This window comes from Artemia franciscana, unplaced genomic scaffold, assembly GCF_032884065.1.
Source record: "Artemia franciscana unplaced genomic scaffold, ASM3288406v1 PGA_scaffold_218, whole genome shotgun sequence".
NCBI classification, from domain to species: Eukaryota; Metazoa; Arthropoda; class Branchiopoda; order Anostraca; family Artemiidae; genus Artemia; species Artemia franciscana.
In genome coordinates, this window is record NW_027062647.1 from 151,789 (window position 1) to 171,554 (window position 19,766).

The following is a 19,766-nucleotide window of genomic DNA, read 5'->3' on the forward strand; positions in this document are numbered from 1 at the left end:
AGAGAGAGGAACACTGTCTTATTCTTCTGTGTAAAAAAGTGCTTCTCAATTCCAACCGTTTATGTCTTTTTGGGAGTCGACTTTCGTAAGCTAATCACTTTTTTCCTTTATTTCTGGAGATGAGCATCACCTTTTTAAATTTGATTACTTTTATAACTCTGTTAAGCGGGAAACTTGGATCAAAAATTTTTTTTTGAACGATGAATGTATACTATTCAAACCTGATTTGTTCTTTTGTATGGAATTTTGTGCCAGTAAAAAGAACCACCAATTTTTACTCGTTGAATTTAAACAAGTTAACTTTGTTTCTCTGTGAGACCACTATTATCACAAGCCATGAAAAAAAAATTTGGTTGTCTAAAAAATTAAATATTTAATAAGGAGTCTCTTAATAAATACAAAATTACTAGCGTAAAATTATGTGGCACTTTTGTTGTTTTTTTCGGCAGCTCATTTAATTTTCCTTGATTGCAATTTTTACCAAAACACAATACGGTTTAGCCATAGACGGGGTCTCGCCTGTATAATATGCCACTTAGTGCTGCTTGCTACTACATATGGTCCTGGTCTCTTTTTTCTTCTAGGACACTCTGTAAAACAAAACAAAATAATTGACAGACGTTTCCAAAGATAAAGTTGTAGATTGAAGAAATACATAACAACATCGTCGGATAGGAGTGTTTTTAAGTATGACACCCCTTATAATTTATTTCAAAAATTTCTTTTACATTTGTTGTCCTTCTCCTATTTCAGACAGACTTCTGCTAAGTTAAATTTTGTAGATTAAAGAAATACACAGACACGTAAAGAGATAGGGGTGTATTTAGGCCTGACAACCCTCATATCTTTTTAGAGATTTTCTTTTTCATTTTTCGTCCTCGTCCTCCCATATATATTTCATCATTAGGAACTAAAACATGACTATAACAGGTTTATTGGCATCATTGTGTCTTCAAATTTTCCGAAATCAACAAGACTTTTCTTCTGTTGCTATAAATATAGGGAAAGACATAATATAAGGAATTTAGCTCCTCATTTAAGGTCATAATTAAAAATCATTTCAGTATACACAGGACGCCGCTGCCCCCCAAATTTCATATTTACCGCTAGATATGGCTGAAATAGATATGGATATGACTATGGCTAGATATGGCTTATTAATAAATCACTTATTAATAATTACTTATTACATAAAGATTCCATAGGTATGAGAGAACTTGCTGGCAATGCATGGTTTTGTGAATTGCCAATACAACTTCAGCTATCCCCCCCCCCCCTGCCCTTCATCACAGAGTTGGCTGCCCCCCTCCCTAGACAATACGCTACGTACGCCCATGATATGATGTATCAATACTCTTGCCACTTGAACATTGCTTTTAAGTTCCTATTAACGGATGATCCTTGTCCCATTTAAGCTAGATTTAAACATAAAAAATTAGAAGATAATTCTAAGGTCTAATATATTCTGATTTTGAAGATAATTGTAAACAAATCCCCAAGGGAGTGACCAGAACCTCAGTAGAATCATACCAGTAAAATTCTCAAGTTAAAAAGCCCGTCTAAAAAAACAAAGTATTTAAAGTGTTCTTTTTTTTAACATGGTTTTATTAATTTTTTCCTTAGAACTAACCGTATCAAGCTTTGGTCATAGTAAGTCTGGGGAGAGTTTATTTGAATCAAAAATTTTAACTAAATTTCCTAGTTAAAACAGGTTAAAATAATAATTGTTCCATGGCTAAGAGCCATTTTGGGTCATTTTGCACTGAAGAATAAGGCTTATCAACCTAAAATATCCTAATTGATATCCGTAGCAAAAGAAATTTGGTATAATCAATAAAACAATCAGAACTACCAAATACCTCCACAGATTACCTCAGAATTTCAGCAGTTTCAGCAAAGTAAAGCGTGGTGGCATTTTTTCCTCATAAGTACAAAACTGGAAAACAAACAGAATAAATAGTTCGCATAGCATACATCCAAAAGCTCTGCTTCAGAGACTGGGATTAATGTAAAATATTATGAAGTCATACCAACCTGCAACCCAGGATACAGAAGGGAAGCATAAATACCCCACTCTCTAACAAAAAACTCACAATAAAGTTGAACAATACTCAAGATATATATAACAAATGGCTTTTCGTTTAACAGCCGTTTCTGGACAAGCACACAAATCTAGAACAATTTTGTACAGCTTGAAGTTATTTCACTATATGTTAGCAGTATGATCAAATTCGGTATCATTAAATGTTTGATTTTTAGTTTTGTATTGGATTAAAGTATAATTTTAGCACACAAGACTGTGATATTTTTTTTTTTTTTTTATATGTAAAACAGGAAAACTACACGTCTTGATATAGCTCTTACATTACAACAATTAATGCTTCCTCCTTTCTTTTCTTTACCCTTCTTTTTTTACTACACTGTTCTTTTTCTCCCTCGATAATTTCCATTTCTTTGTCCAATATAAAAACAAAAATATTTCATTGACTAAATATGAAGTGACGCACGCCAATTACGGACGTAGAAAACAAAGTTCCATTATAGAATATTATTTACTATCAAGACACAAAATTGGTTTGATCTAACCTCGCTTTAGAAAATCTGTATCATCCTCTATATTGCACCCAAGGTTTTTTCTAGGCTCGAATTTGCCCCATCTCCTATAACGTTTAAATTCCCTCCTTTTGAGCTTCTTATGGTAAATTACTTCTGACATTAAAAGTCAAACTTTTTGGCAATCTGATTGTTTCAATTCAGCCTACTATCATTTGGAAACTGCCAATAAATAGCTGATCACAAATTTTATGAATAATCATTAACTTATAAGAAATAGAACAATTTTCTATCATGTTTAAAATAATATATTTACAATATTTTAATAGAAAGTAATTTTCAGCCGAGACAAGTTAGTTATAGTCTTTGGCCCTCTACTATATTCATACATCTTACGTAAAAATAAACATTTTAATTGTGCAAGAATAAGAACTTACTACAAATCTTGCACTTCTTTTCATCACTATTATCACCACAACCATTTGTACCGGAGCAAAGAATGGACCGTGACCGACATCTGCCATTATCACATCGAAAAGGACAGTAGTCAACCTGGTGGAATTCTTGCTGACACGCGAAAATATTTTCATCAGACTTGTCGGGACATGATGCTATCGCGTTGCAAAAACCATATTCAGGAATACAGGTCCCGTCTTTACATGGAAATGTGTTTGATGGACACCCTTAAATGATGAAAAATCCTTAAAATGAAAATAAAACAAACGAGCCTGGCGATCAGGAAACAAAAGACTAAGAAAATCACTAAAATTTATGATAATTATGGTAAATAATTTTTCAAATGGTTCAAAATCATTGAGATTGCAGCATGACGATCCTAAATATAAACATGTTTTGGAAATTTTTTATAGAAACTCAAAATAAAAAAATCAAGTGTATATTTCATAAATAGTTTTTAATTTTTACCAAGCTGGTATTTAAGGATTTCTTAACCTTCTTATTTACAGTTCCTAGGCATATACTCTAAATTTGAAGTCGAAATAAAAATACAGTAGATATACTTTATACAAATAGGGGCTGATTTCCATCAAAGTCGACATTGAATTATCCATAGCTTCAAAAATTACAAATTTGAAATTAATATTGTAATATAGAAGTGGAATATCAAAATTTATTATGTAAGTACTTCCCAAATAATAACTAGATTTCCACTAGAGTTGGTAATTTTGGGTATCACATTCCGTGATAAATTTTGGGAGTTTGAATACAGTGATAAATCCCTTCCTTGACCATTACTACCTTATTACTAATTTAGATTGGATATTACATTTATGAAGCTTTATTAACCAGGGTTAACACTATTAATACATGCTAATACCGTGTGAAAAAAAAGTTAAATAACAAACCTGAGTTTTCTTTAAAAAAACTAAAAAATAGAAGGGTGGATTTTTTATTCTGAACAAATAACTACAAACTAATTGATTTACTTTTGACTTAAGTCTCCCATCGGGCACTGCTTGGCGTAGAGTGTGATTTTGCTTCGGTCTATGGCAAGTGCATGTACTTCGTCAAAGTTCATTTCACTAGCACCAAAAACTTGGACAGGCTGTCAGAGCAGTCTTTATTTGGTCGACCGCGAGGTAGTTTTCAACCAGCTATGAAGGATGGACACAGTGGATATTTTTTTCAAGTAGGTGTGGATGCATATTAAGAAGGTCTCTAAACTGACATAAATTTTGTTCGGCTATTTGGGTAGAAAACTAAAACTAATTGGTGAGCTGAAGTAACAAATTGTTTACAACTAAGTCAAACAAACACAAATCCACAATCCTGATTCGATTCTTTAACAGAAAAATTTCTGTTGTCTTGAGAATTATGACAGATAATTGTCACACTTCACCTTCATATAGTGTTAAAGAGCCAACGAGGGCATTGAAAATCCCCAGTCCTGTTAATGGGTGGGTTTAACCTGCCCTCCAGTTTATCGGAAATCCAACTCTTGCTTCTTCGTCTTGCAGAATTTGGAGTGTTTCCAGCAGTTACTCTATGGAATCCTTTAGAATAGCCAAATCATCAGCAAAGTTGGCGTCTGAGATGGCATAATTCCCAAATTTGAGCCTGAATATAAAACAAGTGGTATTTGCCCTAATATGCTCTATAATGACGTTTAAGAATTTGTGAGCCACTACATATCTCTAACTAATAACTGTTGCTATCTGAAAGAATGGTTCATGACGGTTGTTCATATGTATGCAGCTATTTGTCCCATAGTACCAGAGCTTTCAACAGTCTAAAATATTTCTCTGCGAGGCCAATAGTCTCAAGAATCTAGCATAAAGCTTGTCGGTCGACTGGGTCAAATGGAGGATGAAAGTCTGCAGAGGTAAAGACAAGCTGCATATGTATGTAGCTTGTTGTGATTCTCGCCTTTTCTGATATTTGTAAAACCGTCAAAATCTGCTCAATGGTTTAACAGTCCGACAAAACACCAGTTTCTTTTGGTCGCCAAATTCTGTGAATAATGTCCGTACGTCAATCTAGTCAGATCATTGGAAAAAGTTCTTTGATGAAAGACAAAATGGTTATTTTCAAGCAGATTGTGCAGTCAATTCTAGAGTCCTTCTCTTCCATAAGGAATAATGATGCTTTCTCTTGTCTTTTGGAACATTTGCAGTTTGCGAAATTATTGAGAAAGGGGTGTGCAAGAACAAAAGTACTGTGAGCCCAGCATATTTATGTAGCCCTGAGCTTGAATTCCAGATGCCAGCAGCTTTATTATTTTGATTAGTTGTTCTATACTTCGAATTTCTGAAGGGCCAAAAACCTTGTCTAGAGGAACATATATTTGTACATATATGTGAAAGCTAAATTGACTGGGACTATAATTGGAAGGTAAAGACGGGTTAGTATTATTGAGGAGTCAGCAAAAACGATCCTTCCACCACTCAAGACGAGAACTCTTATCAGAAAGGAGTCTTCTTTGGTACCTGGGGTGCCTCTTCATCCTAGAGAAAAAAGGTACTAAAGTTTTTCTGTGAGATACTAAAGATGTTTAAAAGACTGCCTATGTCATTGTTTTTAACTGTTTGATCCATTTCCTCAGATTTTGATGAAAGAAATTAAGTTTGGACCCGGTATATGAGTCTGTTCTACACTCAATCGATCTTTCGATAATGAGCCATAATTGTGTCTTCAATACTGTTAAGTGCTCCAAGGGCATGGATGAGGTTTGATATGCTAAAATTAAGCTTCAAACAAGTATCTGACTGCTTTAGTTTTCAACACCAGCCATAAAGATTTTTTTGTGCTGGGCATTGAGGCGAAGCTGGACAACAGTAAACACAAGTCTGTGGTATGCATTTCTAAGTTGTGCGCACCTGTAGGCTCTACAGTTCTTCAGTGATTATTCTTAGCGTCTGAAATAATGATGTAAGCAATGCTCTTTTTTGTGTGACCGTCTTTATTATACCACATATACTGATAACAGTTTTCTCGTTGGAAATAAATTTTTGCAGTGACAAGATCATGGGATTGGCACAATTCAAGCATGTAAAGGTAATATTCTTTGAATAGGCTGGGGGAATACGAGACCAGTGGCTCCATACCAAAAACCGGGATCGTCATGCATTATCGCATTTAATTCACCATCGAGAACAGTTGCTTCAGGAGGAGAAACTGTTGCCTGGCATCTGAGCAACACTGAACAGTGGTAGGGGCATAACCCCCTATGATAGAAATATTCAGTTGTCTTTCAGATACAGATGGCTTCATACATGATTTTTTTCGCAAGGCTACTGAGCACAGTCCCAAAGACATTTCTTCTCATATTTCCTCCAGATCAGAGCTAAGAATGATTTTTGTCTTTCACTTTTCTCTCCTGCCAGTATGACAGGTTTTTAGTGAGACCAGCATTCACACGTTGGAAAGAAGGATTGTCTATAAAAATGACGTCTAAACATTCCGACTGGTATTTCACAGCCCCTCTTTGGTCCATTAGGTTTAGCTTGTCAGTCTTCCTGACGTCATGCGAATGCCTTCGGACGTACAATGATCGATATTTTCTATGCAAGTCCAGATCTATGGCTAAAACATAACTATTCGTGGTACTCATTTTCAGGTGAAGGGCCGTTAGCTCAACCGATTCTATGGTTGGCCTTTTATTAGAGCTTGGTAAGATCTATAAAACGAGATTCCCTGGGGTTGAATGTATCAACTACTTGAGTTTCTAACCACCCTGATCTGGGTGTTTGGTTAAGAGAACCTAACCTAATACGGCTAGATATCAAAACCTAATACAGTCAGAAACTGCTTTGAAGGATAAACTCAAACAAAATACAAAACAGTTAGAAATTATCTAAAGAAAAATAAAGCCGTCATTTTCATTTGATTAAAAAAATTCTTCATAGAAAAGTACTTCACGCTTAGAAATCCTCAAAATACTGTTTTCTGGCAATGACTAAGTTTTACTCTTTTAGTGCGGCACTAATTCTCTTTACTGGCCTGGGTTTCAAAACTGTTCAAAAAATAAAACCCTTGTATTGTCATAATTATTGTTTTAAGTTTAAAGGTGGTTTCTTATTAGTTTAAATTATTTTATTCAATTTGATATATAAACTAAGGGAAGGGTTAGATTAGGGAGATGTTTGATTAACTGAATTTAATCATCAAGTTTTTGTTAGAAAATACGTTAAGTTTTTTGTCTTTCTAAATCGCTTCGATTTTAGTGAAATATTAATAAATCTAATATTCTTTTTTTGGTTTCCTAGCCTTTGAGACGAGTTATCAAACTGTTCCCTTCCAATTAGAAGTATATCTTCATAAAAAGAGAAATAAACACATATTAGATTCTGGAGTAATACAATGACTAAAGTAAACTAAGAATTCTGGATATAACACAGTTCAATTGCTACATTTAATTTTACTTAAAATAAAGTAAATAAGGCAACAGCTTTACTTGAATCCAGATTGGAACATCCTTGTTCATCAGAACCACTTGGACATTGCTTTTTCCCATCACACCTTCCTGCACTAGATATGCACTTAATTTCAGTGCCATTCCCATTTGTACACTTAACTGTACCAACAGGACACGAAGGTCTGCTACATTCTTCATCCGAACCATCCTCACAGTCCTCCTTGCCATTACAAACGAACACTTGACTAATGCACCTGCCACTGCTTCGACACTTGAATGAGGATAAACAGTGTCATTATTATTCTAGTAGGCCTGTATACTAAATAAATATACTATCTGTGGAAATATAAACAGCATAAACTGAATATAATTAGAAAACACTAAATAAATATAGCAATATACTACATAGCTATATCGTAAATATAGTATATATTGAATAAAAAACTTATTATATACTAAATAAAAACGCTGCTTTTACAGGTATGAATAGTATGTGTTAAATATACTTAGTATACACTAAATAGATATATCTATATACTATATAGCTTCATAATAAATGTACTATATACTAAACAAAATACATGGTATATACTAAGTAAATACGCTACTTGAAGAGATCTAAATAGTATGTATTAACTATGCTTAGTATACACTAAAAAATATAGCTAAATACTATGCAGTATATGATATTTAATATATATACAATATAAAATAAATAAAAGTAACTTAATATATACTAAATAAGTAGTATATGCTTTGTACAGAGACAAAAATCTGAATAACTTTGCATACTAGTTAGCAAAGGCAGATCTAGACCATAATCTTGAGGAGGAGGTGGGTCTACTGTGACAAGTGTGCCAATAATTGACCAAATTGGCAAGTTTATTTTTAAAAACATTAATTAAAAGACAAAATGAAGAAAGCGGTCCTTTCATGACTGCATAAAGCTGCGCATTGGTTGTTTATTGGCAAAAATGATACTTAGTAAACTCCGTTTGCATATGACGATTGAAGCTGTGGTTTTTCGGATCCACCTGAGGATCTGATTAAAGGTTAAATAAGTTATCTTGAATGTCATGAAGCTCGTATACAAATATTAGATCAGGAAAAACTCTAATAATTTTTATTATTCAATCTTATCTATTGAATTAAAAAATGGAAAATATTTAATTCTACAAATTCTTGCTTTAAGTGATATTTTGAAGAAGAATACAATATTCTAGTGATATTCTGGTATTATTGACATTAATCAAAATTATTAGGATTCTTAGCCGTATCTTCTCTTTATAAAAGTTTTACTAAGTATAATTAGGCTTTGATGTTCAATATAAGTATCCATCTTTTTATATCCAGTTTTAGAATAATCTCAACATTTCTAGCCCCCTTTTGAAACGGTAGAGTGAGATATTTTAAATACCGCATATGAGCTTAAGTTCTAAATAATTTCAGAGACCATAATGGCTAATCATGACAAAATCTAGATCAAAAATCTTCAGAAGGGGTGAGTCCAACGTGACAAGAGTGCCAATAATTGATCAAATAAATTTATTTTAAAAAAACAGTAATTAAAATGAAAAATCAAGAAAATAGCTCTTTCATGACCGCATAAAGCTGCGTATTGATTGTCCATTGGCACTTACGATACTTAGTAAACTATGTTTGCAAATAATTTATATTATTATTTATAATTTATATTATTATTTATAATTGATATTATTATAATTTATAATTTTTATTATTTAGTCTTATCTATTGATAAAAAAAAAGGAAAATGGCCAATTCTACAAATTCTTGCTTCAAGTGACATGTTGAAGAAGAATACAATATTCTAGTGATATTCTGGTATCCTTTTGACATTAATCAAAATTATGAGATGACAGTAAAATATTGGAAACTCTTGAATCAAACATGTAAACAGTAAGATAATTCAAACAGTCTCTTGGAAGACTAGTATAACATTCTTCTCTTTTACTGGTGCATTCGTAATATAGGAAAGGATAATACTATACCACAATGCTTGTACATTGCACCGCCATGGGAAATCTGTACAGATTTGGAAAAGTAAAAATATTGGCCTCTTTTCTTTTATTTTGCTAAATATTTTCTAAGCTTTCCCCCTTGGACTCGTAATTCTTATCTGCTAATTTTATCATTTATGCAGGAATAAGTGTATGTTTAATTTAACAAGCTATTGAAGCTATGCCACCCTTGGACTCCAATGCTTACTTAACTGCTGTATAGTCGAATAAGATTTAAGTTGTTCTTTAAGTCAAATAAAATTGGGCAATTTTTGGAGGTGCCTTTGTATCGATTGGTGTTTATTGTTGTAGGCTAAGTGCGTTTTTTCCTGTTCTTCTATTTTTTTTCTTTGATTCGCATCTTTGTCTTTTTGTTTGTACAATGAGTTTTAGCACAAAGACAACAATAAAAAGATGACACCTTCAACTATGGATTTTACATCCCTTAGAACAGGATTTGCAACCACAGACTTAAATTCATATTTCCTTTAATCTTTTTTTTTTGCGTAAAATCCTCAGAGCTATTTTACCTGGAAAGTATTTCTAAAACAGCCATTTTGCTTTGCACCGCATAAGCCATTTCCTTCAAGAATGCAGTCACATACCCCTCTATTGCAAAATGATTCGGGATCAGCAAGGCTACACTGAAAGTCAGATTCACATGCATAGCCGATTGTTATAGGCTCCAGCTTTAGCGACCGCAAAGCATCTTCGGTTCCATCTGGAACAAGACTGTTTATACTTTATTACCGTACATGACTATACTTACACTGATGAGCGAAGTAAAAATTACGAACAAGTAAAACATTAATAATATATTGTCCGTTTCAGGTAAGAGCTCTATCATTACTATATTTAGAAAATACCTGGTTTGTGTTTTACCGGAAGAGATTGAAGAAAAAAATCACTCCCTGCCTAGATTTTAAATATACTTCTTTTGGTAGAATCATAAGAAAAACATATTATTGCACCCTACGTTTTCGTGAATTGATGCCTCTGTTAGTCGAGCTGCTCAATCTCCAAATCTAGGTAGACTTCATGTCAGAAACAGAATATTTACAACAAAATCCCTAGAGACTTGAAAAGATGAAAGCTTGTACCATTATAATTTTTATTCTGTATGACGAATCTGGCAAAGATATAGCATTCGTAAATATAAATAAAAAAACAAGTTTTTTTAACGGAAAGTAAGGAGCGACATTCAAACTTAAAACGAACAGAAATTACTTGGTATATGTAAGGGGCTGCTTCCTTATGAACGCCTCGCTCTTAACTCTACAGTTTGACTCTTTCTCTTAACTCTACTTTTTAAAACAGTGAAAAACCTTAGCGTAAAGAGCGGGGCGTTGATGAAGAAGCTGTCCCTTCCATATACCAAGTAATTTCTGTTCGTTTTAAGTTTTAATGTCGCTCCTTACTTTCCGTTAAAAAAACTTGCTTTTTTTTATTTAATTTCTGAACGTTTTTGAATCAATGCATGTTTTAATTTTGGCTCTCCGCAGATGAATAATAAAACGAAATTTGCATATTTATTTTTTTGGCTAAATGGCTGTCTTATAGTTTTGATCGCATGATTTTGAGAAAAAAAGGAGCAGGGGTGGAGGCCTAGTTGCCCTCCGATTTTTTGGTTACTTAAAAAGGCAACTAGAACTTTTAATTTTTTACAAATGTTTTTATTAGTAAAAGTTATATGTAACTTACAAATTAGCTTACGTAACGAACTTCTGTATTCTCATGTTTTTATTACGTATATGAAGGGGTTCACCCCCTCGTTAGTACCTCGCTCTTGACACTACAGCTTAAATTTTGTCCCAATTTCTTAAGAATGACCCCTAAATCACAAAAGCCGTAGAATAAATAGTTGAAATTACTAAGAATACTTTAGCGTAAAGAGCGGGGTATTAGGAGGAGGTGAGCCCATCATATGCGTAATAATTTCTGTTCATGTTAAGTTTTAATGTTTCTCCTTACTTTCAGTTGAAAAAACTTTGTCATATTTATTTTTTCATTGCTTTTTTTTAATAATGCTAGAAAATCCTGCGCTCCCTTCATGAAAATTTTCTTCCCCCACGAGAAATTCCTCCAGGGAAAGTTCCCCCAATTTATCCCCCTCCTATCAACCCCCGCCCCCCACAACCTAAAAATCCCCCTGAAAACGTCTGTACACTTCCAAATACTCATTACTATGTGTAAGCACTGGTCAAAATTTGTAACTAGTTGCCCCTCCCACGGGGACTGTGGGGGAGTAAGTCGTCCCCAAAGACATAGTTATAAGGTTTTTTGACTACGCTGATTAAAATGCTATCTCAGAATTTTGATTTGGTGACTTTGGGAAAATAATTAGCGTGGGAGGGGGCCTAGGTGCCCTCCAAATTTTTTAAAAAAGGTCACTTAAAAAGGGCACTAGAACTTTCCATTTCCATTAGAATGAGCCCTCTCGCAAGAATCTAGGACCACTGGGTCGATACGATCATCCCTGAAAAACAAAACAAAAAAACAAACAAACAAATAAACACGCATCCGTAATCTACCTTCTGGCAAAAAATAAAAAATCCACATTTTTGTAGATAGGAGCTTAAAACTTCTACAGTAGGGTTCTCTGATACGCTGAATCTGATGGTGTGATTTTCGTTAAGATTCTATGACTTGTAGGGGTTGTTTCTCCCTATTTTCTAAAATAAGGCAAATTTTCTCAGGCTCGTAACTTTTGATGGGTTAGGATTAAACTTGATTATACTTATATATTTAAAATCAGCATTAAAATACAATTCTTTTGATGTAGCTATTGGTATCGAAATTCCATGTTTTAGAGTTTTGGTTACTATTGAGCCGGGTCGCTCCTTACTACAGGTCGTTACCACGAACTGTTTGATCATAGGCAGTGCAATAGCGCTGCCTATGTAAAGAGCGACGGCACAATGCATTATTATTTTTGTTAGACCCGGGCACTTCATATCGAAGAAATTGTCACAAAAACCTCAAAAATGGCTCATTCTATTAGGAATTGAAAGGACTAGCAACCTTTTTAATAGTCAAAAGTGATTGGAGGGCAACTAACCCCCTTCCACACCCACCATTTCTATAAACATATCTAATCAAAATTTTAAGAGAGCCATTTTGTTCAACGCAGTTGAAACGTCTGGAAATTACGTCTTTTAGGATGACATCCCCCCCCAACAATCCTCAGGGCAAGGTTTTTAAGTTATATCCTGGGGTTATATAAGGTTATATAGAAAGTGTGATCATATAAACTTCGGAGGGGGTTCACTGAATTGGTAAATTAAAGGTCTAATAGCCTTTTTAAGATTCAGAGTCATCCGAGGGCGAATACCCGCCCCACACCTCTCATTTTCCCGAAGTGCATCTGATAGGAATTTTGAGATGGCCATTTTTTGCCGTAGAAAATTCGAAACAGGCTCATTCAACTGAAAATTGAAAGATTGAATGCCCTTATTTAATAGTCAAAAGTGATTGAAGCGCAACTAACTCCCTCCCACGCGCACCATTTCTCCAACCGCATCGAATAAAAATTTTTAGATAGTCATTCTGTTTACTGTAGTTAAAATGCCTGGAAATTATATCTTTGAGGATAACAAAATCCCCCCCCCCCGCAGCCCTCAGGGCAAGGGTTGCAAATTAGGCTCTGGGTGCACATAAGGTTTATATAGAAATGGTGATCGTATAGTCTTTAGAGGGGGCTCATTGAATTAGTAACCAGAAGTTCTCGTGCCTTTTTTAAGATCCAGAGTGATTGGAGGGTGGATACACTCCATACCTTATATTTTCCGAAATGCATCTGATAGAAGTTTTAAAATGGCCGTTTGTTGGCGTAGAAACTCCGAAAAAGGCTCATTCAAATGGAAACTGAAAGAGATAGTACCCTTTTTATCAGTCAAAAGGGATTGGAAGACTACAAGTCCCCCCCCCCCCTACGCCCATTAATTCCCTAAACAAATGTAATAAATTTTGATGTAGTCATTTAGTTCAGCGTATATGAAAGGTCAGGAAATAATGTCTTTGAGGAAGACAACCCCCAACAGCCCTCAGCGCAATATTTGTAAGTTATGCCCCGAGGGCCTATAGGGTTTTAGTGGAAAGGGTGGTCGTAAAAACTCTGGAATGAGCACGTTTGATTGAAATTCAGATGTTCTAGTGCTCTTTTTATGAGTCAAAGTGATCGGGGGGCAGCCACCCCCCATGTCGTATTTTCCACAAATATATTCGATATAAATTTTAAGATAGCCATGTGTACAAAAATAGTCCAAAGATCATAAAATAAGGTCTTTGGGGTTGACAGAATCCCCAGAATCTGGGGGTAAGGGTTGTTGGTTATGCCCCAGGAGCATATAGGGTTTTTAGGGAAGGGGTGGTAGCGTGAACTTTAGAAGAGGCTCATTTGGTTGGAAATGTATAGTTCTGGCTCCCTTTTAAGAGTCAAACATAATGGAGAGAAACTATCCCCCCCCTTTCGCTGACATCATCTTTTCCCGAAACGCACTCAATTGAAATTCTGAGATAGTCATTTTGTTACCAATAGTCTGAAAATCATATAACAATGTCTTTAGGGTGGATACAGTACCCCAGAGCCCCTGGGCAAGGGTTTTATATTATGCCCTGTGTTATATGAGGCTTTTATGGAACGGGTGGTCATATCAGCTTTGGATCGGATGGAGCTCATTTGATTCGAAGTCACAAGATCTAGTGCCCTTTTTAAGAGACAAAAATGAATGGAGGGCAATCAGTCCCCACCCCCAAGATTATAATTCCCCAAAACAAATCTGATCAAAATTTTAGGAGATGTATTTTGTTCAGCCTTGTTGAACGTTTCAGTAATTATATCTTTGGGGATATCAACCTGCGTACAGTCCTCAGGACAAGGGGTGTTAGCAAGGCAATTCATTCACTGTTTAGATATAGTATATATTATTGAGAAAGGTATGCATGCTTAAACTTAACTGTCCAAGAAGACGAGGGGCATTCAGGTGAACCTTTCAAAAAAAATGTTGAGGGGAGTGTTGAACTAAATCAAAACATATTATGCGTGTAAGGATTGTCAAAAGGTTGTAACACAGGAATAACTGAATACATCAATTCGGAAAACTCAGGAAAGGAAAAGGGATATGATCAAAAGGGCAATTTTTGCATGCTGCCAATACTGCTACAACTACCACCACTACTACTTCCAGGCTCCTCAATTTCCAGTATTGAAAGGGAACTCGGACTAAATCAAAAGACGCTACGTAAATGCAAATTGTCAAAATGATGTATCTCAAAAATTGATTTGGGTATTAAGTTGACACTTCAAGAGAATTCTGAAAGGGGAATATCATGATAGGTAGCACAATATCATTGACTGAGTAAAGAGCAATGTGGGAACAATGTGTAAATTATCTCCCGAAAAGGCAATAAGTGCACACCACTGCTAATACTACTGTATCTGCTACATTTACTACTACTGCCACCACTACTTCTATGGCAACTACTTGTAAGGTTAAGAGCATTGAGATGAAAAAAAAGTATATGACCATACAAATTATCAAAAGGACATATCAGCTATGTCATTGCGATAGTTAATTGTATTACGTTGAAACTTCCAGGACTTACTGAGAGGGATGTTCTACTGACCAAAAGCCAAAATGGTAATACTACTATTGCTAGCAGTACTACTGCTATTCAACACTATTACTAATAACATCAATACTACTACTGTGAAAAACTTTTACGAATATGCCTAAGGGTACGAATGTGAAATTTTCAAGGAATTACTAGGGGGGATGGTGAGTTGAATCACAAGACGCCGTCCGTGTGCAGGTTTTCAAAATGGTGGAACCACAATACCTTAGGAACAGTTTGGTGTGTGAAGTTCAAACTAACAGGGCTAGTTGTGAGGGATGTTGAATTAGCCAAAAGAAAATATTTGCATCCTAATGCTACTGCTTCTACTCATACTACTACTGTTGTTAATATTATTACTGCTTCTCTTGCTACTACTACCACTAAAGCTTAGGTTACCATAATTTAATTTTACTGCTACTACTATCACTACTGATATTAAAACTAAGGATATTAAGCAGAAAAAATTGGGATTTATAGGGACTGTATGGAACTAACTTGAAACACACTATTCCCACACAGGTTGTCAAGCGGAAGCATCAGCAATGCTTCATAAACGGTTGGTGGTAATAAGCTGAAACTTTCAGTGTGTGCTGTAGCTATGCAAGGAGCTATGCACACAGTGCTACAATTATTACTACTGAGAAAGCTAAGGGCGTTAAGGTGAAGTTTTTTAAGGAATATTTAGGTGGATCTTGAACTAAATCAAGACAAACTATTGAGCGACTTTCAAGTCGATGTGGACTTTCAAAAAGGTAACAAAGCAATATCTGATGAACAACTTATATTATTAAATTAGACCTTTCAGGGTAAGTTGTGGGGGATTTTTGAACTAGCCAGAGGGCACAATGTGTATACTTTGAATACTACCACGACATTCACTGTAACTAATGATGCTAAGAAAATTAAGATGAAACTTTTAGGGAACGTTTAGGAAGAGCCTCAATTAAACGAAAAAAACTGTAGGCATGCAGGCTTTCAAAAGGGTATATAAGCAATATCAAAGGCAGCACCACTCTATAATAGCTATAAATATAATATAAACTTTTAAAGTAGCTAATTCGATTCAAAATTAAACGTCCTGGTTCCCTTTATAAGAGTAAAAAGAGATTGGAGAGCAATCAGCCCTTCTACCAAGCCCATTCGTTTCCCCAAACACTTTCAGTCAAAATTTTGAGACAACTATTTTGTTCAGCATAGTAGAACAGTCCAGCAACTATGTCCTTAGGGATATTGGGCATGTCAAACCCCCAAAGTTATACAATTACTCCTTTATATTTTATAACTAAATTTTGCTTTAAACTAAATCAAAAGGTATTGTGTTTGTGGTTGCCAATAAGACACCTTAGCAATATATCGAGAACACTGGGGGTATTAAGTTGACTTTTTGGGCTAGTACTATTACTAATTCTGCTTGTACAATTTATATAAATAAAAAGAATGTAAGTGTGTTCAGGTTAAAAGAAAACAATATATATATATTTTAAATGTTTTCACTTTTCTTTACTATTACAGATAAAAAATGTCAAAACCTAAGGAATAAATATCAGTGTATGTCAATTAAACTGACAATCCATGATCATTTGCTTTTTTTTTTTTTTTTTCAGTAAAGCCCAAATGATATTCTGGTCATGAGAAGGCATGGGGGTTATCAGCCCTAATCATGTTAATTTTTGCTCGATCTGAACTTGACTCAGCGATTCATTATAATTTCTGTTTATTTTGAGTTACACTTACTTATTGAGAGTGATTTGTATTAGTTTACACTTGAAAGATTATTTGACTTTATTTCTGTTGATATATGATTTAATGGAGCTCTTTACTATTCTTTGAAAAACTGTTTTTTGGAAAAAATTTTAAATTAATAATATTTAAAAACAAATTAACGTTGATGTCTATTACAAAAAAATCCTTTCATTCCAAATTCTCCATTTCTGTAGTAAAAATCGATGTTAAAGTGAAAAAAGCACAATTTGTTTTTAAATCTGTGGTTTCTAGTAAAAAGTGTGACTTATGGTCTCTAATTTCACATAACATTTGTGACATTGCCTGGAAAGTCGCTCTAAATCTTACTCAATCAAGCAGTTCCTGGTAACGAACCATAAGTAAGGAGTGACTGGACCCAATAGTAAGAAGAAGCCACTTTGCCACTCATATATGTTATTTAAAAAAGAAAGCAAAATATCCTCGGTTCTGGTTAAGATTACATAAGTGGTGCAATAAACTTGTATTTAAATTATGGATGAAACGAAACACCTTTTTATGAATTTTAAAGTTAAAACAAATATTTGATTTATGTCCATGTCCAATATACTCAGGTGCAACCAGGATATTACTCTTCTGTCTAACCGGTTGGGTCCTTTAACACAAGTCAGGTTTTAAAGTATATACCTGTTTTATAACTAGAAAAAAAAGAATAATAGTTATCGTAACATCATTCATTCAATAGAGAGCGAACCTTCCAAATTTTTTTTCTGTACCTTATCATGTGGAACAGATCGACATAGAAATTTACCAAAAGGCTCGTTTGTTTGGGAATTTTCTAGCGGTATTTTCTAGATAGAAACTGACCATGGGGCAACTTTACTCCCTTTCAACATTGCTAGTAGCTTCAAACAACTCTGCAGCCTCACAAAGAATTATGTCAAAAGTTAAAGATGATTATTTGAATAAAAATTGAAGAAGTCAAATCTACACCCTGTTGAAAAGTCAAATTTTCGGGGTTTACGATTAAATGGGCCACTGCGAATCCCTGGGTCCTAGTTCCTTCCACATACGTGCACTGTGTTTTTGCCTTCAGGAGATTTGAATAATAGCGATTGATTACAAATCGAAGGGCAATTTTGCAATAAAAGGAGTCTAAATTTTATATGCGACTTCTCCTATATGAACTACTCAAACTACATGATTTTTTTCATCATGCCATGATTTAACATTAATCAAGATAACCGATGTTGCTAATAAGAAATATGAGCAATATCAGTAATTAACGTATACAAAAACCGTATCAGTTTTTTAATGGGCAAAAAAAGGCTTTTCTTTTGAGAACTACGAGAAGAATTATACAAGAATAAATATAATGATACAAAATTATAAATCCAAAACAAACGAAACTTACTATGAATGAACCAATAGAAAATGCAACAAATTACAATGGACAACGCAGGAACATTTAAAATGCGTTTGAATTATCACAGATAATAATGAAGATTCTCAGCCCTTTACACCATCTGAGAGGCTAAATTATCATTTGGCCAAAAAAGGTAAGGAAGGGCAGAATCAAAATTTACTCCGATTACCTGGGGTACTAAAAACATGTTAACAGGCAAGTCTTATGAAGCTTGGGACCAACATGAGAATGTTGGCATATTTTTAAACCTTTGCAGTCTCATATATGCGAATCCTACTGCTGACCACGCATTGCACTGCCAAGCCGACAAAGACTGAATATTCCTGCAGACGCTACTTCTACACCGTAGTCTAGTCAGAGCTTCTCTCATTCCCGCTGTCCTGGCGTTTCTTCTTCTTCCAATTACATTTTTTACCTTTATTCAGTTGGTACCTGCTATATTGCCTATTTTTTTCAATATCGTGATTGGCATCGTGATTCATGAGAGAACGCTACTTCTACACCCTAGTCTAGTCAGAGCTTCTCTCATTCCCACTGTCCTGGCGTTTCTTCTTCTTCCAATTACATTTTTTTTACCTTTATTCAGTTGGTACCTTCTAGATTGCCTATTTTTTCAATATCCTTTGGCATCGTGATAGGAACCTTAAGACTTAAGTCTAGGCTTTTTACGTCTTAACTGCATTCTCAGTCTTTATTAACGCTACTTCTACACCCTAGTCTAGTCAGAGCTTCTCTCATTCCCGCTGTCCTGGCGTTTCTTCTTCTTCCAATTACATTTTTTACCTTTATTCAGTTGGTATGAGAGAACGTATGAGAGAGAACGCTAGTATGACATACGTCAGTATGAGAGAACGCTACTTCTACACCCTAGTCTAGTCAGAGCTTCTCTCATTCCCACTGTCCTGGCGTTTCTTCTTCTTCCAATTACATTTTTTTACCTTTATTCAGTTGGTACCTTCTAGATTGCCTATTTTTTCAATATCCTTTGGCATCGTGATAGGAACCTTAAGACTTAAGTCTAGGCTTTTTACGTCTTAACTGCATTCTCAGTCTTTATTAACGCTACTTCTACACCCTAGTCTAGTCAGAGCTTCTCTCATTCCCGCTGTCCTGGCGTTTCTTCTTCTTCCAATTACATTTTTTACCTTTATTCAGTTGGTACATGCTAGATTGCCTATTTTTTCAATATCCTTTGACATCGGGATAGGAACCTTAAGACTTAAGTCTAGGCTTTTTACGTCTTAACTGCATTCTCAGTCTTTATTAACGCTACTTCTACACCCTAGTCTAGTCAGAGCTTCTCTCATTACCGCTGTCCTGGCGTTTCTTCTTCTTCCAATTACATTTTTTACCTTTATTCAGTTGGTACCTGCTAGATTGCCTATTTTTTCAATATCCTTTGACATCGGGATAGGAACCTTAAGACTTAAGTCTAGGCTTTTTACGTCTTAACTGCATTCTCAGTCTTTATTAACGCTACTTCTACACCCTAGTCTAGTCAGAGCTTCTCTCATTCCCGCTGTCCTGGCGTTTCTTCTTCTTCCAATTACATTTTTTACCTTTATTCAGTTGGTACCTG

General features: G+C 34.8%; 1 protein-coding gene across 1 annotated transcript in view; it reads right to left on the minus strand.

Annotated features, from left to right (window-relative positions):
- Nucleotides 1–348: 348 nt before the first annotated feature.
- The window catches only part of LOC136041428 (low-density lipoprotein receptor-related protein 8-like), a 45,170-nt gene continuing 25,752 nt past the window's right edge, over nucleotides 349–19,766 (minus strand). The window contains exons 4-7 of the mRNA XM_065726099.1: nucleotides 9,975–10,165; nucleotides 7,466–7,697; nucleotides 2,991–3,236; nucleotides 349–590 (exon numbers count right to left, since the gene is read on the minus strand). Coding sequence (XP_065582171.1) covers nucleotides 478–590; nucleotides 2,991–3,236; nucleotides 7,466–7,697; nucleotides 9,975–10,165 — 782 coding nt within the window. The 3' untranslated portion in view covers nucleotides 349–477. The remainder of the gene's footprint in view (nucleotides 591–2,990; nucleotides 3,237–7,465; nucleotides 7,698–9,974; nucleotides 10,166–19,766) is intronic.